General features: G+C 37.9%; 1 protein-coding gene across 20 annotated transcripts in view; it reads left to right on the forward strand.

The window, feature by feature from the left end:
- AP2B1 (adaptor related protein complex 2 subunit beta 1) overlaps positions 1-22613 on the forward strand; it is a 116157-nt gene that overhangs the window by 26762 nt on the left and 66782 nt on the right. For all 20 annotated transcript variants that reach the window (XR_014080632.1, XR_014080631.1, XM_081584450.1 and 17 more), the window contains 6 exons: positions 9646-9836; positions 11819-12040; positions 12529-12649; positions 12782-12877; positions 19558-19673; positions 20816-20981. Coding sequence is in view for 18 of the 20 variants with exons in the window: in XM_081584450.1 (XP_081440576.1) it covers positions 9646-9836; positions 11819-12040; positions 12529-12649; positions 12782-12877; positions 19558-19673; positions 20816-20981 (912 nt within the window). In the remaining 2 variants the exon portion in view is untranslated. The remainder of the gene's footprint in view (positions 1-9645; positions 9837-11818; positions 12041-12528; positions 12650-12781; positions 12878-19557; positions 19674-20815; positions 20982-22613) is intronic.

Raw genomic sequence — 22613 nt, forward strand, 5'->3', positions numbered from 1 at the left:
AGCTGGAGAAAGCCCTCGTGCGCAGCAACAGAAGACCCAGCGCAGCCAATAAATGAGTAATTTTAAAAAGATAAACAAAAGCAAAGTGCATTCTAAGTCAGGCATAGTGATAGGTGCTTTTACTTAAGGTTTTGTTTTTGTTTTTTTTAGTAGTTTTCCTGTCTTCTGAACTAGAAGTTATTCTGAATTAGAGGTTATTCTATGATAGAGATCCAGTAGTGTATACTTGGAGAAGCTAAAGAACAATCCCAGCGTCATTCAGCTAGTGGTACTGTGGCCAGAATTCTAACCTGGTTCTGAGTCCCAGTACCCATTAGTGGTTACTGCCTTCATGGGTTTGTATATACATGATACAATTTAAATACATATATGCACATACATACTTAAGACTGTTTGGTTTTCTGAAAATGGTTAAAATTTTGAACAAATAAAGGCCTTAATTATCTGACGACTGTTTTAATAAGGAAATCCTCTGAACCCTCTTATTCCCATGATAGGTATGAGTCCAGTTTTACTGCTCTTGAGGGAGAATTTTGTTCCACTTTTTCAGAAGTTGCCCCATGTGGTGGCAGCACTGCACCAGCAACTATCAGAACCACTTGCAGAAGGAATTGATGCTTCCAGGTTCTACCTGAGTAGTTTCCTTATAGCTCACTTTAGAAGGGCATCCTAGATGTGAAAGCACCAGAACATCTGGAGAAATGACTTTAAAATCAGAGGGTAAAATGTCAGTTAAAATCTAATTACTTTTTTGGTGGATGGAGCCATGCTTGTGGATCTTAGTTCCCTGACTAGGAAGGTAGCTATGTGTATCACTATACCGTCACCGTGTACTTAGTTCCCTAACCAGGGATTGAACACTGGCCCTTGGCAGAGAGAGCCTGGAGTCTAAACCACTAGACCTCCAGGGAATTTCCACTACAGTATTAATTTAAAAGGTACTGATCCCTTTGATATCTGTACAGATTCATATGGTAAAACCTTTTTTGAGGAATTAGAGCTAAACTTACCTTTAGAGGCCAATTTTATTAGTCCATTTTGTTGAAAGTAAATATGTATTTAGAATGAGGAAGCACTTTGCAGCGAGAGGAAGATAACTCCCATGATTTATTCACACATATCAGAATTTTGAAAGTTCCAGTCTCTATAAATTGATATTTGCAAGAAACATACACTTTTGGGTAATAGTGACTTTTCTCTAGCTTTTGTCCACACATTAGGATTTTCCCTCCTTACTACAGTTTTTCTTTTCTCTCTGAGAGGCAGTTTGAGATATTCCAATTTCTGTTAATGTTTACGCTGGAATCTGCTCCCCGAGACTCCCTTGACAGCCCCACCACATGTGCTTTGCTTTTTGTTTGTGAATTCGGGTCTCCTGAATCCTTTGGCTCCGTGCCTTAACCCCTTTGATCTTGTCTTGGAAGCCTTCTCGGTTCTGTCATCACTCTGAGAACTGCCCTGGGAATGTCCCTCTTCCATTGCTCTGTTCTCTCAGCCAAAGTACAAACTATTGGATTAGTTAAAACACCACCACCACCCACAGAATCACATTTTTCATTTGTTGAGGGTTTTTCTGCACAAGTAGCATGCTGTCAGAACTTGGCCCAGTGTGGCCTTTAGCAAAGGTTCTAGTTAAACTGCCAGCTCCTTTTTTTTTCTCAGCTTCTTTTAATTTGAACTTATTCTGGAAAGCTCTCTTACGAAAAGTAGCACTTTTCTTCTTAGAAAAAGTATGTTAACCATGTGCTAGCCAGCAGTTAGAATCCACGTGAGATTATGACAGTGGTTCTCAACTGGTAGCAGTATTCTCCCCTGGGGGTGTGCGGCCATGTCGGGAAACACTTTTGGTTGTCCCAGCCGATGGGAAGATTGCTACTGACATCTGGTAAGTAGGGTTCAAGGATACGTTGAACATCCTGCAGTGCAACATGGAGTCTTCTGCAGCCAAGAATTATCCATCCCAAAACGTCAGTAGTGCTAAGGTTATGAAAATTTGGGTTATGGAAATAGCACATAGCATTTAGGACCCAGAGTGGTTTCTGTTTGGTGTCCTGGCTTGGCTGCTTACTAGAAGCATGGCCTTGAGCCTGTTATTTAAAATGAGCTTCAGTGTCCTCATCTGGAAAAATAAAAATAAAAGCAGGTAATAATGCCTGTTTTACTGGATTACTTTGAACATGAAGGAATAATTTATTTTAAAATTTAAATAATTCCTAACAGAGTAAATGCTTAATAAACAGCTATTCTTTGGGGGAAATTTTTAAAAATTTATTTATTTTTAATTGGAGGATAATTGCTTTACAATGTTGTGTTGGTTTCTGCCAAACATCAACATCAATCATCCATAGGTATACACATGTCCCCTCCCTCTTGAACCTTCTTCCTACCTCCCACCCCTCTTAGGTTGTCACAGAGCACCAAGCTGAGCACTTGTGCTACACAGTAACTTCCTGTTAGCTATCTGTTTTACATATGGTAATGTATATATTTCAGTGCTAGTCTCTCAGTTCGTCCCACCCTCTTTTTCCCCTGCTGTGTCCATGAGTCTGATCTCTATGTCTGAGCCTCTATTCCCACCCTGCAAAGGAGTTCATCAGTACCATTTTTCTAGATTTCATATATATGCATTAATATACGATATTTGTTTTTTCTCTTTCTGATTTACTTCCCTCTGTATAAGGGTCTAGGTTGATCCACCTCCCTAGAACTGACTCAGGTTCATTCCTTCTTATGAACAGCAGCTATTCTTGAGGAATAGACCTAACATGATGTGCTTTCCAGTTATTGTAATTTTTATTTAGGCCTTTAGTGTGTGGTGGTTTGCTGTCAGTAGGAGATGGTAAATAATGAAAAACTCAAGTCTCTCTAGATCACTGTGTAAATTTGAGGATTTTTGTCGGAATATATTTGTTGTCCTTGTGGGCTGTGTAAAATTGTTTATTAATAACCTCATTTAATTTAGTACTTTAATAACATTATTTCTTCTATCCCTAGACATATATTAATAAATAGAGTTGTAAACTTAGAATATTATACAGAAGTGAAATTAGAAATGCGTAATGCTCTCATGCCCTGTGGCCATGAAGGAGTTCCAGAGCTGGTCAAATTTTAGGCATGTGGGAGACTACTAGTATGTGTGGTAGGCAGTGGGTGAGAGTGATGTAGCAGGTAACGTGTTCAGTCTTTGTCTAGATGCCCCTAGTAAGTAATGTTGTATTTGGTTGAGTAAGTGGAATCACTGGCAGCTGCCTAGTTAGAAGCGCGCCTGCCCACTGGTTGATCCTAGTGCTTTTCTGTCTTTATTTACAGAGGAAGGAAATTATTTTTGTTTTCCTTTATGATATACTTTATGAAGATCATTTTATGTGTATTCTTACCTTAGAAATTTTAATCATAATCAGTTTTTATTTTAGAAATTATTTCTTACTTATGGTGGGTTTTTTTTTTTTTTTAATCTCATTTTTGGGGGTAGATTTTTAGACTTAAAGTTCCAAAGGCCATACAGAAACTTCTCATATGCTTGTATTCACGCAGGTTTACTCAATATTAAAATATTATATAACTGTGGTACCTTTGTCAAAACTAAGAAATTAACTTTGGTACATTATTATAAACTGAAGTACAGACTTTATTTCACCTGTTTCAAAACAGATGTCCTTTTGCTATTCCAGGATTCAGTTCAGCATACCAAATTGCATTCGGTCACTTCCTCTTATAAAGAATTGACTCACTTTTATTTTTTTGGCTTAAACAGCCTAAGTTTACTTTCTCCCAGTTCTGAAAGCTAGAAGTCCAAGTTCAAGGTTCAGTAGGCTTCGTTTCTTCTTCTGAGGCCTCTCTTCTTGGCTGGTAGATGGGCGTCTGCCTTCTCTTCATATGATCCTCCCTCCTTAGGTGTCTGTCCAAATTTATTCTTCTTATAAGGACGCTAGTTATATTGGATTAAGGTCCACTGTAATGACCTCATTTTAACTTAATTTCCTCTTTAAAGACCCTATCTCCAAACACAGTCACATGAGGTTTTTTGGAGGTTGGTACTTCAAATCGTCGAATGTGAATTCTGGGGAGATACAACTCAGTCCTTGTAGGAGGATGATAATTGAATTTACTTCACAGACTTGTGAGAATTAATTGAATTAGAACATGTAAAAGTGCTTAGAACAGTGATGGAAAATGTTTTGTATTGCTAAAGATGACATTTGAAATGACATGAAAATGAGACAGCCATTTCACAGATGTCCCAAAGCTCCTGCCTTCTCTGGAAGTGGCTCCTTTGAGTCCTTAGAGTTCTCAGAGCCTAGTACCTTCAGAAGCGCCCCCCACTTACTTTGGATGAGAGTTGACTCACTGTTTACCAGGGTATCTCAAAACAGAAAAGTGCTTTGTAATGGTGAAATGATTTTTTTTTTCTTTCCCAATATTATAGCATGGAGGTTAAAACTCAGGCTCTGGAATCACCCGGACTTGGGTTTGTATCCTGGTCTGCCTGTCTTAGCTTGATGGTCTTTCACAGCATCTGAGTAGCCTCATCTACAAAATGGAGATTATAAACAGTGTTTCTATCATAGGATCATTGTGAAAGATAAAGGACAGAGGGCTTGCAAAGCACTTCACCGTGAATCTGATATAGAGTAAGCCCTTAATATAACAAACTTTTCTTTACTGTATAGCAATCGTGGTACTGGTTTTTAATGATTTTAGAAAGGTTAATATTTCAGTGGCAATTTTATTAAAAAAAAATTTTTTTTGTATACATTATTTAAAGCCAGACATCATTTTTTAGGGTGTTCTGAGGGCAGCATATCTACAAATGGAAGCTTAAGTCTACCTACAATATTACTTAACACACCATTGCAGAATTATTCTTAAAAGAATTGTTCAAAGATGTAACTGGAACAGTTTTTTTTGGCAGCTTCTGTAAAACTGAATCTGTTGTATATTGTAATTCAGTTGTGTACCAAAAGAGCCCAGCTTGTTCATCTCTTAGTGTCCCTTTTAAGATGATATCAAGGCTCTAATTTGGCAGAGGATTACTTATTCTCAAAAAGAGGAGAAGATAAATGGTGTGATAATAGACTTTTTGTTTTGTACATGTTGCAGCATTCTTTTGTGTGATTTTAGGGCCTGTGGACCAAGTAACTCTCTGCCTTTTAATTCTTAGGAGTGCCTCTTGTATGTATGTAGACATTTATTTGTAGTGTTTTGGCTTTGTGCTTATTTACATTTCATCAGAACACATCTTAAGCCACTCAAGTAAGTAATGAGTTTCATTGAGTCTAATTTTTTAATCTTTCTTGTTACCATGTATTCAGACTTTCTTGCTGTAATGGGATGGGTTGACTCTACTAGGTAGATATATTCATTCAACTTTCTCATTTTGGAGAAGATGGGAAAACAGAACATTAGCATGTCATATAATCAGCGTATTATTAGTTGATAGTCTGGACAGTGTCTTTGGATTAAAGCATGAGCTCTAAAATTAACTGGTACCTTATAGTCATATCCTTGGAGATGATAATTCTGAAACCTGTTTAGAATAAATGCCCTGTGCTTTAACATGTTTTTTCAGGCAGTTCCATAAAGAAGAAAGTGAGGTTTTGAACTGTTGGTGATTTTCAGGAGGATAAAAATATGCAAATCATCTGTATATTTTATTATAATAGTTTTGGTTAGCTATTCTACTGCTTTCAATTCAAGTCTTCAAGGGGCAGCAGCCAAAAGGATTATAAATTGAACAGGAGAATTGAAGTGTTTTTTTCAGATTGTATGACCTTGAAGGTCATTGCTAGGAATGAAAGTCTTCCAAATAGTAATTTAGTTAACAGGAGGAAGTCACTGTACCGAGAAGTGCTGCCTTTCTTGGGTTCTGAGACTACAAAAGTGAATGAAATTAGAGAAATCATTCAAAGGGACAAGGAAATGTGTGAGAGATTGCTCCTAAAAAACCTCTGTCTGTGATATTCCACTCCCAATAAGTATCTAGATGTCCTTCTAGCGTTCTTTTTTTACGGGATCATTTTTATTTTACTCATATCCATCACTCCAGCTTGCTTCTTTTTTAAAAAAAGAAAAAGGTCAAATTTATGCCCTCAGAATTTTTGTGTATACGATCGGGGTAGCTTATAAATCAGGTTTTATAGCCAGATAGTAAATCTTGCCCTGTTAAGTGCTGCTAGGATGTGATTACCTCTGAAATATGGAAAGAGAATACCTTTTTCTCCTTGTATAAATCTGCCTGGAAATAATGTTTTGATTATATCATCCTGCCCAACTTTGATTTTTCTTTCACAGCTCTTGGGACTTCTATAAATACAGTTAGAGTGATTAGTACTCAGACATTAGAATCACATACAGGATATGCGTTTGTATTCAAGCATTTTCCCTTTTTGGGCTGTGTTGATTAAGCAAGGCACTGAGTTTCTCTTAACTCTATTTATAAATTCATTTTTAAAACCTGTTTCCTTATCTGTAATAGGTAGATTTTGATAGCAACTACATTAGAGTTGCGTGAGGGTAAAGGCATAGTAAGTAAATTTTAGGTATTGCTGTCTTTTATTTCTTTGTCCAATTCTATTAGGTGTAGTATAAGATAAGTCAAAACACAAGTTGCTTATGTTAAAAAAAATTCAGCGGACTCCAAGGGTCCACATGGAGCTGTCAAATTGAAGGGAAGTGTGTAGTTAGGGCAGAGAGAGATTTGTTTAGTATTGCTGCTGCTGCTGCTGCTGCTAAGTCGCGTCAGTCGTGTCCGACTCTGTGCGACCCCATAGACGGCAGCCCACCAGGCTCCCCCATCCCTGGGATTCTCCAGGCAAGAGTACTGGAGTGGGTTGCCATTTCCTTCTCCAGGGCATGAAAGTATTGAGTGTGATTTTATTTATACACATAACGTGTGTGCATGCTTTTCCATGTATGTATATATTTGTGTCTAGTGTCTATAAAAGATACATATTATGTTAGGTCTACAGGGATGGAGGTGAGATAGGAGAAAAAATGCTTAGTGCAGTCTCCCAAAGAACAGAATTGACTGTAATTGAGAGGTAAGATGAACTAAAAACAGTTTTGGGTTTTTTTTGATGTTATGGGATGTGTTCCTTTGTAGCCTAGACGCAAGGACAAGTGAGTTGTCCTATATAATCCAGCTATACTGTCTTGAAGTTAATGTTTGCCTTCTTGAGAGAGTCAGTGTGACTAGCTCATTTTAAGTGTCCATTAGTGTAAGAGAAGCATGGCTTACTGACCAGGAGAACTCGAAGCAACCCTTTATGGATCCACCTCAGTATGTTTCTAAAAACCTAGCAGTCTGAATGTGAAGATTAGGAGATGAAAATGAAAAGATATTAATAGAATAGAAGGGATTTTAGAGGCACAACGGTAGAGTTTTGTTATTGGGGTGCATCTCCTCTGGTCAGCCATTGGCTCCGTGACCATTTGGCAGTGACCTCTTTTCCCAGTGCCGACTTTTCTAAACATAATCCTGTAATCTGATCTCTGGATCTTTTAATCAGGTTTGGTTTTCCCTATTTCTTTTCTTAGTTTAATGTGATAACTGAAAGTTGCCTATTTTACCACCAGACCATACACTTCATTAGCTGCATTTTATACTTGGTTTAATTTCCAATTATGTATGATGATAGCAGAGGAATTCTGAATTGTTCATCCTGTTCAGTATCCTTCTGTTCTCTTTCCTCTCCGTTTTTTGTAATTCCCCCAATTCTCCCTTTTTCTTTTACATTTCCTGTTACCTTGTGTTTAAATTTTTTTTAACAAGAAAAAGAAACTGGCAGAAAGTCAGTGACAGGACATTTGTTTTGGACCAACTGGTCAAGAGTGGGCATGTGTTGACAGCAAGAAAGGAAAACAGGTATTTGGTCTTCCAGTGTGACATTTTGATCCTTTATCCTGTCATCCAATCTATCAGGCTTATTATACAGGGAAAATATGTCTTTTCCTTGCATGTAAAGCACTGAGATGATGGAGATTATTATTTCACTCTGCGTGCTTTTTAACTTTCTTGAAAGCCTTTGTTTAATGGTGTGGTTGGTAAACAAAAATTGTCAGAAAAGAACTTTATGCATGCTGCCATGTGATAGGTGAACTAGATAATCCTTCTTGATTTGTCTTAATAACGAAAATATTATATCCATAACCATACTTACCAAGTGAACCATTGGTTTTCCATCTTGGAGTTCTTCGACCTGATCACTAGGTTATAGCTGAGGGTGATTTCTGTCTGTGGCATCATTGTCTTTTACATAATAATGAGTATTGTCAAAAGTATATTATTTGATTTAAAAAATCATATTCTCTAGAATTTAATCTTCAGGTAAAATCATATGCTGGGATAATCTGCAGACTACTCAAGTGATGTGGATGTTAAAATCAATAGCTTGGGACTTCCCTGGTGGTCCATTGGTTAAACTCCTCGCTTCCAATGCAAGGGGCGTAGGTTCAATCCCTGGCCAGGAAACTTAAGATCCCACATGCCGTTACCACCTTAACTTTGCTTAAAGCTTTGTAGAAAGCTCTTATATGTCATCCGATTTTATCCTCAAACTAAAGCTCATCTCTGAGGTGTATTAAATTATCTTTAGTTTTTAGTTGAGGAAATGGAACTTCACAGAGTTTATGTGCTTTCCCAACATCATGTTACAGAGAACTAGGGTTTCAAGGTCACACTTTCTTATTGTGACACTTAAGGGGAGTTGTACTATAAAAAAAGCTGAGTGCCAAAGAATTGATGCTTTTGAACTGTGGTGTTGGAGAAGACTCTTGAGAGTCCCTTGGACTGCTAGGAGATCAAGCCAGTCAATCCTAAAGGAAATCAGTCCTGAATATTCATTGGAAGGACTGGTGTTGAAGCTGAAACTCCAATACTCTGGCAACCTGATGCAAAGAACTGACTCCTTGGAAAAGACCCTGATGCTGGGAAAGATTGAAGGCGGGAAGAGAAGGGGATGACAGAGAATGAGGTGGTTGAATGGCATCACCGACTCAATGGACATGAGTTTGAGGAAGCTCCTGAAGTTGGTGATAGACAGGGAGGCCTGGCGTATTGCAGTTCATGGGATCACAAAGAGTTGGACACTACTAAGATTCTGAACTGAACTGGTCACCTCCCCATGCACCATACACCCATAAAATTATTTGGTCTAGATTCTTCTTTCTGTTGCCTAATGTACATGTTTCAAAATTAAAATTCACTGCTTTTTTTTTTTTGGCCACGAGGCATGCAGAATCTTAGTTCCCCAACAGGGATTAAACCTAGGCCCCTTGCACTGGAAGCGTGGAGTTCTAACCATTGGACTGCCAGGGAAGTCCCTAAACTTGACTGTTTTTTATAGCTGTTCATTTGTCTTAGTTTTATTGCTGGTTTGAGTACTATTAAAATTAATGTTTTAATAGTAAACCATGAGTGACTCTCTGCTAATACATGAATTGTTTTAATTCTGGGTTGCCTGACCACAAGGAAGCTATGTAAGCCATCATTAGTGGTATAATACATGTTTTGAAAGCCGTTTATCTGTTTCTATCTGACTAGGTAAAATGCTCATGAACAGTTATGAGTTGAGATCTATGAAGTGGTTCAGAGAAATAGTTGTACTGTTCTTGACAAATCAAGGTCATATCTGCTTCTTTTCCCAGGTGGTGGCTAATGCTGTAGCAGCACTATCTGAAATCAGTGAATCTCACCCCAACAGCAACTTACTCGACCTGAATCCACAGAACATTAATAAGCTACTGACAGCCCTGAATGAGTGCACCGAGTGGGGCCAGATTTTCATCCTGGACTGCTTATCTAACTACAGTCCGAAAGACGACCGCGAGGCCCAGAGGTCAGTCCGTTTTTCTGGGTAGCATCTAGGAGTCTTGCCTGGTTCAGTAAGTTCTAGTGCGTCTGTATTAGAATAAAGGTCTGTTATGTTAGGAATAAGGAAAACAGTGACTTATGGGATAGATATTGCTATCCCTGTGGTATTTTCTCTTTGTAATTAGGAACATTTTAGGTAGTAGAGTAAGCCATGCAAAAATAGGTCTTGCTAAGAGGAGATGTGTATTTGTCATTTTTTTCTGAGCAGTACACTTAAAACTGTCTGCAAAAATCACCCTTATCACCATCTCACATCTCCCATACAGCAGTTCTTAGCCATTTGGCAAACGTTTGTGAGTGTCTCTCACTGTAGTGACCATTCTCATTCTTTAAGATACCTAGTATGTGGCTTGATACTAGTTAGTGAGTTGCCTTTTACCTGTAATTTAGTATTAGAGAAAGTGGATTGGAGCCTGCAGTATGAATGATGTCTTCCATTTGGTATGGGAATTACATATTTGGAGAAGATTTTGGAAGCACACCTGAATTGTTCTGCTTAGCTCTCTACCACTTCAGTGTTGCAAGTTTTTTTTGGCTATCAGATACTGACTGCTAAATTTCATGTACACATACATACATTTTAGTGTACAGAATTGGAGTTATATCAGTTTTTATTGCTCAATAACTGCCTATAGGCAGTGTACTAGGCAAAGTAATTCTGAAGAATTGTTGGCTCATTTTAGCTATGGTAGGTAGTAACCTTCCTTGCCTGGCTGAGGCTCGAGCTGCTATAACATAAATGTTCTTCACTTGTCTAGGAGATCGTTGCCTCTGGATGTAACCAAAACTCACCCCGATAGTTTCTTTCCATCACTGAAAGTACAGATGTCTCCTGGAAAGAACTTTACATACAGTTTTATTTTCTCTTGGTCATTGACATCTCACACTTACTCACTCAGCAAATGTTTTTTGAGCCCATGCTGTGTGCCAGGCGTTGTTCTAGGCTCTGAGAATACAGCACTGGGCAGACTAAAATCATAGCTCTTATGGAAAATCTATTCTGAGGGATAGAGCAGAAATATATATAATATGTGTGTATGATCCAACATATGATAGGTCGATGATGATAAATGCTAACAAGAAAAATAAAGGAAGAGATCTAAGAAATACTGGGTGGTTAGGGAAGGCCTCTTTGAGAAGGTGGCATTTGTATAAAGACCTAAAGAAGGACAGGAAGTCTGCTGAGTAGATATAGGAAGAAGAGAGAAAAACACAGCTTAACTTAATCTCGTATCCTTAACTGAGTCAGCTAGCCAACCATGTTTTCTAAGAGCTATCAAAATTAGGTTAATTTCTGGAGAACTCTCAACAGATAATTAAATACCCTATATTTTATGAGACATTTACGTGTAGGTGACTGGAATGAAGAGAAGGGGATGAGGTTGGATGAATGTTGCAGTGGTGGTCTTGTTAAACAATCAAAAACCCTCTCCAATATTCCCTTATTATCCTTAAGGCAACAGGTTGGGTAGTTTTCCCTGTCAGTCCATCTCCTCCTGCATCTTGCAGTGAAACTTCAGCCACATTTGGTTGATATCTTTCATTATGAAATAACTCTCAGAATGCTTAATTTGACTTCCTATAGGTTGAGGAGAAATGGGCTGTGAGGCAGGGAGCCCTTACATAATACGGGGAGACAGAGAGAACTATAAAACAGGAAGGTAAATGGTGTGAGCTTCAAGTGTTTGGGGTATTGGCTAGTTTCCTTCCCTTATTGCTGGTTTCCTAAAGTTTTCTCGTATCCCCACTCTGCCTGTAGTTTGCTGGGAATGAGGCGTCTGCAGTGTTAAATCCCAAATTTACCTACGCATGGAGTTTTGACTTTTCTAACTGATTCTCTAATTTCTTGATACTTGGGCCATGGGACCTCTGACAGCATTACCTTATAGATTGGATTGAGCACAGAAATTGTAATTTAAGATACTAATTTTCCTTTTCTGCCCTCAGCATCTGTGAGCGGGTAACTCCCCGGTTATCTCATGCCAACTCAGCAGTGGTGCTTTCAGCAGTAAAAGTCCTAATGAAATTTCTAGAGTTGCTACCCAAGGACTCTGACTACTACAATATGCTGCTGAAGAAGTTGGCCCCTCCACTTGTCACTTTGCTGTCTGGGGAGCCAGAGGTGCAATACGTCGCCCTGAGGAACATCAACCTAATTGTCCAGAAAAGGTTGGGAAAAGCTTAATGATAGCAGTATTTAAAAGGACTGTGTTAGCTTTGTTTAATGTATAGAAATAAAAATATTGTATGGTAGAGCAACTTGCCCAGGGTCAGGAGGCTGACAGTTGATTTTAGGGTGTTCCTACAGTGAATGCCTAGTGTTGTTTTACAATTTAGTTTCTTTTCTGAAGGACCTCTTAGTATACTAGCTAGTGTTTGCTTAATATGGTTCAGGCCATAGTTTAGATCAGGTTGTTGTTTTTCCACTGATTCTTCTTGGCAGTATATACTTTGCCCCTTAAAAAGCATAAAAATAGTCTGCTAAATGGATGTGGTTAGAGGGGTGTAGAGGAAGATTCTGAGTTTTTTTTTTTTTTTTCCTGAGTGGGTTGTGTGGATGGAGAGGATAGAAGCACAAGTTGGGTATTAATGCAGACTCAGAAAGATATATCAATATATACCTCACCTTCCTTACCTTGTATTTCTGTACATCACAGGCCTGAAATCTTGAAGCAGGAAATAAAAGTTTTCTTTGTGAAGTACAATGATCCCATCTATGTGAAACTAGAGAAATTGGACATCATGATTCGTTTGGCATCCCAAGCCAACATTGCTCAGGTCAGACTTAAAGTAGATTCAAGTTAAGATCTAGTAACTTAGATCTTAAGAGCTGATCTTCAGAAAAACCTAGACCTGAAAATTGTTGTTGGAGAATCCTTAATGGTTGTTCACTTCATGGGTTTTTAACAGGTTCTGGCTGAACTGAAAGAGTATGCCACAGAGGTGGATGTTGACTTTGTGCGCAAAGCTGTGCGAGCCATTGGGCGGTGTGCCATCAAGGTGGAGGTGAGTGTTCCTTGGTAGTTGTGATTGTAGTGTAGGATTCTGGGTATTCTCTTTACTCTTTCCTTAAAATACATTTATAAGTTTATCAGAATAGTAAAGCACATTGTTAAAATATTAAAGAATTTTTAACAAAAACCAGCTGTCCCTGATCTCTTTCTTCCCTGAGGGAATCGTTTTTAACTCTGCCCCTAGTTATAGTTATTTTAATTTCTTCCATATCTCTATTATTCTTATGCTTTTATTTATTGATTTGCCATTTGTAGACATTGTCTATTAACTTTCTGCTATGAGATTAATTAGTTCATATACTCTATCACTCCTGTTTCTCCCCTCCTGTTCTCCCGTGTGGTTACATCATGAGGTTTTTGTTCCTGTATTATCTTTGTAAGTTGAGATACCTTTATTTCTTGTTCTATCAACTAGAGTCTTGCAAAACTTACTATGCATATTATGCCTATAAATAAGTAGAAACTACACAATACAAATGATTGTATTTTCTTTCTTACAGAGACTTGTTTTTTTTTCTGAAGTCTATAATGGCCTTTGTTTTTTTGTTTTTTTTTAATTTCATAATGTCTTCATTGCACTCCTATCTTCTTCCAGTTTTTCAAGCATAATATCAAATTTATAAAACTTTTCCTTTGTTCTAGACCCTTCTGTCTTCCAGTCCTCTGTCTTTCAAGTACTTGTTCCAGTCTGACTGGCTGCTTTCTTATTTTCTGCACAACCATTTTTCTATAAGCCTCCCTTCATTGCTCTTTCTTGTTGTCAGTAGTTTTTCATAGCATTCTTTTTTTTTGGTTGCAATAGTTTCTTAAATCTTTGGGGATGTGAATTATAGTTTTGGCTTTGTTTCTACAGTTTCAATTTAATTATCTCGAATATTTTACAGTGATGGTTGCATGTCTATATAAGGTTTTTTAAGTAAGATGTATAAGGTGTGCTAGTAGTAAAGAACCGGCCTACCAATGCAGGAAATGTAAGAGATGCAGGTTCGATCCCTGAGTTGGGAAAATCCCCTGGAGGAGGGCATGGCGACCAACTCCAGTATTCTTGCCTTGAGAATCCCATGGACAGAGGAGCCTGGTGGGCTACCATCCATAGAGTCACACAGAGTCAGACATAACTGAAGTGACTTAGCACACACATACCATGTATATAGTAAATGGCTGCCCACTTTATTAAGAATGAGATAACAGGAAAGTTGTCAGGATTTCTGTGCATGTAGGTAGGGCTGTTGACTAGCAAGTTTCTGCTTTAGGACAGGGAGTTGATTTTTACTTTTTAAGTCCTCTGGAAGAGTGTCTCTGTGGTCTTAGAGGGCAGATTGTTTCTAGCTTGATTGAAAATTTCCAGTAGATATTAAGGATTGCAACTTACATTACTCTGCTTCATCAGTCCTCCATTTATTTTTCCTCACTCAGAAATTTGTTGAAATTAATGATGGCTTCTGTTCACAGTGATATTATAGATTCAGAGTTCCATATTTGTTCTTACTACTTGACTGTGTGCAATGCTTTGAGTCAGATTGGACCATATGATTTCACAAGGATAGTTCTAAAAATAATTTGTACAGTACGACCAGTGCTTCATAGGATCAGAAGGAAACAGATGCTTTGTCAGAGAAAAGTGTCTCTGAAAGCCAAGTTCCTAATTTGCCTTCTTTATTTTTATTTTTGTCAGTGCTATTTCATATAGTTACCACTGATAAGTCATTTAGTAGACTAGTTGTTATAACAAGAAGTTAATTCATCCTGGTTTCTACTCCTGGTTTCTGCCAGTTCAGAGGCTTCGGATATTTAATATGCATACTTCTGTTGCTCCATTTGAGAAATGGAAAAGTCTGTTTATTGGATCTTGGTGTGTGCCATCGTTTTTTTATTTTTTTACCACCACACTTCACATACTTAACTTTCGTCTTTTTCTTTTCTCACTGAGCAGTAGCCATCTACTTATGGTACTAATGTAGACAATTTTCAGAACTTTTCTGATGGCAGGAGAGTCATTTTGTGCTTTTCACTTCCAGAATGTCATTGCCTTATTAACCTCTCTGACAGTGCTCTCTAAAAAGTCTCATTCCAAAGTTAAAAGAGATTTTTTTTTATCCCTGGAATTACTGGAAAGTGTTCTTAAAGCCTCTAGATTCTTAGAGGCTGTTAGTACTGTTTACTGTAGATAACGGGCAAGTTATCCATCATTTTCTGAAAGAGATGAGCTTCTGGTGCCTCTTACTTCTTCCTTTGACTCAAGATGCCCTGGTGGGAATATGAGAGTATGTGAGGAATGAACTTCCTCTGGAAGCTTAAGATCAGCCTTCAAGAATCCTGCCTTTTTGCTAGTGTTCCCTTATCTCAAGTTACTTGGATTTGCTTGAGAACTTTTCCTGGAACTGTTTCAATCATGGAAGTTATTAGTTGGAAAGAGTTGTCTAGTCCAGACACAGTTACTGGGGCAGGAGAGGTCATGGCTGCTTGTTTTTAACTGGCATATCTTTGGGACAAGGGCAAGAACCAGTGACACAGTTATGATAGACTTTCTCTCTAGCTTATAAACTGAGCTGCTGCTTCCTCTCAGGGCACCTGACCGTCTTTTAATGTGTAGCTGCTTTCAAGGATATGACAGATGAGAAAAAAAGAATTTTGGTTTGGTGCTTAGCTAAGAGAACAGGGCCTATTGTAGACTTTGGGTATTGTTAAGAGTTGGAGTGGTTTTTTTTTTTTTTTCCAATAATGACTGTAGGTACAGATGTCTCTCTGTTGCTTTAAGTAGCCTGAGGTAAAGAAACTATAATTTTGTCATATTAAGTTGTTTAGGTTAAAGGTTAAGCATAAGTTGCTGAGTCAATAAACAGCACTGAAAAAGAAATCTCATAGTACTGCTTTTTGTCTATTCTTTTTTGTTTAATTGCCTTTTTAATAGATTTTACTCCATACCCCACCCTTCTCCCAGTTTTATTGAGGTATGATTGACAAATCATAGCTGTATATATTTTACAGTATTCACTTGTTTCTTTAAGGAGGAAATAAACACTGGCCCTCCTTTTCTTACAAATAATTTTGTTTGAGAGAGATTTATTTATTTGTTTGATTTTGTTTGGGAGAGATTAAGTCACTAAGTCATTAAGACACCACCCTTATGGCAGAAAGCGAAGAACTAGAGTCTCTTGATGAAAGTGAAAGAGGAGAGTGAAAACGTTGGCTTAAAACTCAATATTCAGAAAACTAAGATCATTGGATCTGGTCCCATTACTTCATGGCAAATAGATGGGGAAGCAATGGAAACAGTGACAGACTTTATTTTTTGGGCTCCAAAATCACTGCAGATGGTGACTGCAGCCATGAAATTAAAAGATGCTTGCTCCTTGGAAGAAAAGCTATGACCAACCTAGACAGCATATTAAAAAGCAGAGAGGTTACTTTGCCAACAAAGGTCTGTCTAGTCAAAAGAGGTCGTCATGTATGGATGTGAGAGTTGGACTAGAAAGAAAGCTGAGCACTGAAGAATTGATGCTTTTGAACTGTGATGTTGGAGAAGACTCTTGAGAGTCCCTTGGACTGCAAGGAGATCCAACTAGTCCATTCTAAAGGAAATCAGTCCTGAATATTCATTAGAAGGATTGATGCTGAAGCCGAAGCTCCAATACTTTGGCCACCTGATGCGAAGAACTGACTGCTTGGGAAAGACCCTGATGCAGGGAAAGATGGAAGGCAGGAGGAGAAGGAGACAACAGAGGATGAGATGGTTTTTGGATGGCATCACCTGCTCGATGGACATGAGTTTGAGCAAGCTCTGGAAGTTGGTGATGGACAGGGAAGCCTGACATGCTGCAGTCCATTGGGTTGCAAAGAGTCAGACACAACTGAGCAACAACTGAACTGATCTGAAGTTGCTAAGTTAAGGTGTTTCTCACTTCCTTGTCTTTACTTTTGGCTGCAGTGGGTCTTTGTTGCTGTGTGTAGGCTTTCTCTAGTTGCAGCAAGTAGTGGCCACTCTGTATTTACAGTACTTGGGCTTCTCATTGCAGTGGCTTCTTTTGTTGTGGAGTACAAATTCTAGGGCGTGTGTATCATTTTTCATTTGTGTAGGTCAAGATAAGGTACTAACTTATGTCTTATACAAAGAAAAAACATGTATTTACTCCATCAAATCATCAAATAATAGAAGTTAAAAGTAGAACATTGCTTTCTCCTATGCTTATTCTACCCTCCCAGAGACGTGGACATAATTTTAAGTTCTCCTGAGTCTCCAGTTTTCTTGAAGAGATCACTAGTCTTAACCATTGTTTTGTTTTCCTCTGTTTGCATTGTTCATTTAAGGCCTTCTTATCTCTCCTCTCTATTCCTGGAAGTCTGCTTTCAGTTGCATATATCTTTCCCTCTTTCCCTCTTTTCCTTGCCTTTTGCTTCACTTTTTTCCTCAGCTTGATGCATGGAAGTTTGCACTTCCTTATGTATAGTGAGTTCTGTCCGTTTTCTCTCAATAATCTCTTCTGTGGCACACCTGGAAAATTATGGTTCACCTCAAAGTTATATGAAATTCACCAAAGTTATATAAAATTTTCCTTACAGCTATCAATGTTGCCTTTTTTTAATTATATACCAAATTGTATATGTCTGAATGCCTTTGTTTCTGGACTTACTTTTTATGTACAGCGACTGGATATTTAACTTTTGCTCCTCTGCCATACTGCCCTTTTTTTTTTGGCTACATCAGAGCTTAGTTGTGACATGAAAGCTCAGTAGTTGTGGCACGCAGACTTAGTTGCCCTTTGGCATGTGGGATCTTAGTTCCCCTACCAGGGATTGAACCTGCATCCTCTGCATTGGAAAGCAGATTCTTCAACCACTGGACCACCAGGCAAATACCTGCCATACTGCTTTAATGATAGTTTTTAAAATGTTATCAAAAGCAACATGAGTGAGATGACAATTTGCTTGAAAATTACTATGCTAGACTTAAATGTTTTTGAATGTTGATGCATCATGGGAGATAGCCTTTATTTTTATTATAAATAATGTTAAAACTAAAGGCTTAGTAAATGTTTACTTTTTATCAGGTCCTATGCTGAGCAGTTTATTTGTACTATCTAACTTGATAATTTAGCCCTTACGTGCTTTATAATTTATCATGACTTATATATTTAAAATTTCCTACTTCCTAGTCTTCCATTCCTTGATGTTCACCACTTCTAATTTTTTTAATTTTCTTTCTTTCAAATTTCCCAACTGTTTTGCTCTTGTAATAATAGCACAGGAATTACTAGTTGAAAATGAATTAAGATGTAATTCAAAAATGGAAAAACTACATAGAAGAATACAGAAGCATCATATATATGACCTTATATACATAACCTCAAGATGCAGTTTTGTTTTCATTATATGACTTTGAATGTTTTAAATTATAATATCCTTAAAAGATTTTATTACAGAAATTTTTAGGCATGCACTAAAGTAAAATTGATTTATGAGCTCTCCTGTACCCACCATCTGTCTTTAATAAATATCAGTACATTGCTGTTTCTATTTGATCTACTTCCTCTCCCTTCTCTTTCAAGGAAGTGGGTTACTGTTGTATTTTAATGCCTATCTCAGATATGGTCTTACTAGAGTAGTCCAGTGTAGATATTTAGTAAGTCCTCTAAAAAGTCCTACTGTACTCAACAACTAACACTAATTCTTAGTCTCACTGAATATCCAGTCCATGTTCAATTTTCTGTAATTGTGTCTAAATACAGTTGCCTTGTTCAAATCAAAATCTCAAAAGAACTACACATTGCATTTGGTTACTATGTCTCTTAAGTCTTTACTTATTTATTTGGGTGCCATTTTGGAGAAGGAAATGACAACCCACTCCAGTACTCTTGCCTGGAGAATCCCATGAATGGAAGAGCCTGGTAGGTGACAATCCATGGGGTTGCAAAGAGTCGGACACGACTGAGCGACTTCACTTTATTGAAGGAACTAGATCGATAGGCTTGTAGAATTTTTCAGAGTCTAGATTTGGCTGGTTGTATTTTAGCGATGTTGTTTATCTCATTCCTTCATCCCCTTTAGATAGTTAAATCTAGAGGTTTGGTAATATTCGTGTTCATTGTTTTTAGTAAGGATTACTCTTAGGTCATGCTGTGTACTTCCTGTTGCATCTTATCAGGAGTATAATGGAATTACCCATCATAGTATATAATGTATGAAAAATCAGTCCTTGGATTTTAGGATCTCTCTTCTGCTACCTTTCTTCTTTTAAAAACTATGATTTATTGTTTCAATACATTAGTTTTGTCACTTGTATTCTTCCATATTCCTTTCATTAATAAAAGACTGATATATAGATTAAATTCTGTTTTATAGCTGAACCATAGGCTATGGAAAATTGCAATTTATTTAAGTCCATAAACTTTCAGTTATATGGCCTTTCATTTCTGTCATCCTGGCTATCCAAGATGATTTTGTTCACTTGAACTGACTCTTTTGTAGTGAGTAAAATTTGGGGTGTATCTTGAACTTCTGTATATCTCCATCAGATAACCCTGTGTCTAATACAGTATGATCAAATTAAGTGCCTCATCTTTTAATCTAGTTTAGTTGGTGTACCTGAATGTTCTCTCCCCCTGCCCCCATTTTTTTGGTTGAGGTTGTGTTATTGGGTAGATATCTGACTTCTCATTATGTTCTTCATTGTAGCAATCTGCAGAGCGCTGTGTGAGCACGTTGCTTGATCTCATCCAAACCAAAGTAAATTATGTGGTCCAAGAGGCGATCGTTGTCATCAGGGACATCTTCCGTAAATACCCCAACAAGTATGTCCAAATACTTCTGTCCCTCTTCCTCAGATCATTTAGGAAATGTTTAAGTAAGGCACTTTGAGATTGGCTAGGTAAGAATTATTTGGTCATAATTAAATGCTTTATTAAAAATCAGAAACATGTCACAAGAAGTAAAATCTGATTTTTATTATCACTTTTAGAAGAATTGAAGCTCTGTCTGAATACGCATTGTCGATTGGCATATTTTTAAAGTTAACCAGGTTCTTTGGTGATGAAGTTACTATTAAATAGGATACTCATATATTCCAGGTTGTCTGGGCATAATCCATTTTATGCTTCTTACCAAGCATAATTAATAAATGTGCCCCCTTTCACTCTCAGAAACGTCTCAGTTTGAATAATATGGCTACCCTATTGTAAAACCCAGGAAGGTGACAGCTTCACTATTCACTTTGTATGTCACCTGGTACTTTTAGAAAGTTTTAGAACATATAACGATAAATTATCAGAGTTTTAGACCTTTTCTCAAGTATGGTAGCTGTTTCCATTAAGGTATGAAAAATCTACATTTTCACTCCACAGAAAATTTTCATGTTGAGGTCTCTTAGCTTATGAAACATACACTTTTTCAGATTTGCGTTTGAAGGCAAGCAATTAAAGAATCCGAAACAGTGAAATAAGCAGATTATTCAAGGGGGAGGGGATATATGTATAATTAAGACTGATTCACATTGTTATATGGCAGAAATCACAACACTGTAGTGCAGTTACCCTCCAATTAAAAAGAGCAGATCATATAAGCATCCTAAATGTCATTTTACCTTATAATCATAGATATAGGTTGTGCTGAGGCTTCTAACTAATCTTTAAAGATCATGTGAAATGAAGTGACTTACAATTAAGTTAGTTTAATGATGGACTCAAAATTAGAAGAAATATTTTAACAAGGTGGTGGTTTATTAAGTGTTTTTTATATATAAATATTTTAATTCTAGATATGGTATTTTTGGGAAAAGGATATGTTTTTACCACTCTCTCAGGAAAGACAAGGGTTGGGTTTCTAAATTTCTTGATTAAGTGTGGATACCTTGTCCATGGTTTTACTTTTAGCCTTCATTGTTAAATATAGTTCTCAGTTTTGCCCTCAGTAACCATAGTCCATTTTGTTACATCAGATACGAAAGTATCATTGCCACACTGTGTGAGAACTTAGATTCACTGGATGAGCCAGATGCTCGAGCAGCTATGATCTGGATTGTGGGAGAATATGCTGAAAGAATTGACAATGCTGATGAGTTACTAGAGAGCTTCCTGGAGGGTTTTCATGATGAAAGCACCCAAGTAAGTTCTCTTCTATACCTTATGAAGTGGATGTTTGGGGGAGAATTTCAGGAAAGGTAAAGGTTAGGCAGTTTTGTGTGTCTGAACTTATATATTTATGTATACATATAGTATGTAATATATATATATAGTGTGTATATGTTCATTTTTCTCCCAAAAGGGGTGAGCTTTTTCAGTTGTGCTAATTTCTGTTGGAACAAACCTGTTTAGCTTACACTAGTGGAGAGGGCAATGGCACCCCACTCCAATACTCTTGCCTGGAAAATCCCATGGATGGAGGAGCCTGGTAGGCTGCAGTCCATGGGGTCGCTAAGAGTCGGACACTACTGAGCGGCTTTCACTTTCACTTTTTGCTTTCATGCATTGGAGAAGGCAACGGCAACCCACTCCAGTACTCTTGCCTGGAAAATCCCATGGATGGAGGAGCCTGGTAGGCTGCAGTCCATGGGGTCGCTAAGAGTCGGACACTACTGAGCGGCTTCACTTTCACTTTTTGCTTTCATGCATTGGAGAAGGAAATGGCAACCCACTCCAGTATTCTTGCCTAGAGAATCTCAGGGACAGGGGAGCCTGGTGGGCTGCTGTCTGTGGGGTCGCACAGAGTCGGACACGACTGAAGCGACTTAGCAGCAGCAGCAGCAGTGGTTCTCAAATTTGAATGAGCTGTAGAAGCACCTAAGCACTGGTATTTAACCTCTGTTAAAGCTACAGGTTGCTGGAACCCACACTAGAGTTTCTGACTCAGTAGGCCTGAGATGGTTCATTTTTTACAAGGTTCAGGGTGGTGATGCTTCTGCTGCTGCTGCTGTTCCAGAACCATGCTTTGACAACTACTGGCTTAGAGTGATACTGCTGTTCCAGAACCATGCTTTGACAGCTGCTGTCTTAGAACGATAGTTAATTATAACCTTCTGTCACCTAAAGATGATTCCCCATTACTGTTAGTAATGGTTGTGGCTCAGTTACAGCTGGAGTTTTTGTTGGAGTGAAGGCTGGCATGTGTATTTTGGAAAGATTCTTCCTTGCCACCTTCTATCTGTCCTCTGCCAAAATTGAGAGACCTTGAGAGACCTTTGAGTCAAAGGCCCAGAGAAGCAGATAAATTATTAAACCTTTTCCCCCTGGTGTTTATACTCACAGCAAATTGAAGTTCATATATGTATTCTATCATAGTAATTTTAATAGGCCCTGACAAGGAACACATACCACCCAGTAATTTCATGGTTCAGCAAGCCACTCTTAATTGACTGTGGTCTGGCATAATTCTGTGGTGTTGGCTCTTGCCTCAGTATGATAAATGATTCTCCATTTCCCCAGAAGTTGTAGCTTTCAGTGAAAGTAAATAATAAGGAATTTGATCAGGAACCAGTTTTATTGCCATCAGCATGTTAGCATATACTTTAAGAAATATAGATGATTATCTGGGTCAGAAAGAAACAGGCAGTTTTTGATGCCAAAAATGCAATTTGGAGATAGTCTAGTGACTTTTCAGTTGATGAAAACCTTTGACTGCTATTATTGATATTTGTGGAGTTTTCAACCTTTGTCTCTTAATCAAAATCAGAAAGGCCTCATAGTAAGTAAGTAAGTCATGTTTGGGGAAACACCAGTTTGGAATTGATGGTGTGGAAT

Source organism: Giraffa tippelskirchi, chromosome 3 (genome assembly GCF_054371585.1).
Source record: "Giraffa tippelskirchi isolate mGirTip1 chromosome 3, T2T-mGirTip1v1.2.pri, whole genome shotgun sequence".
Classification (NCBI taxonomy): Eukaryota; Metazoa; Chordata; class Mammalia; order Artiodactyla; family Giraffidae; genus Giraffa; species Giraffa tippelskirchi.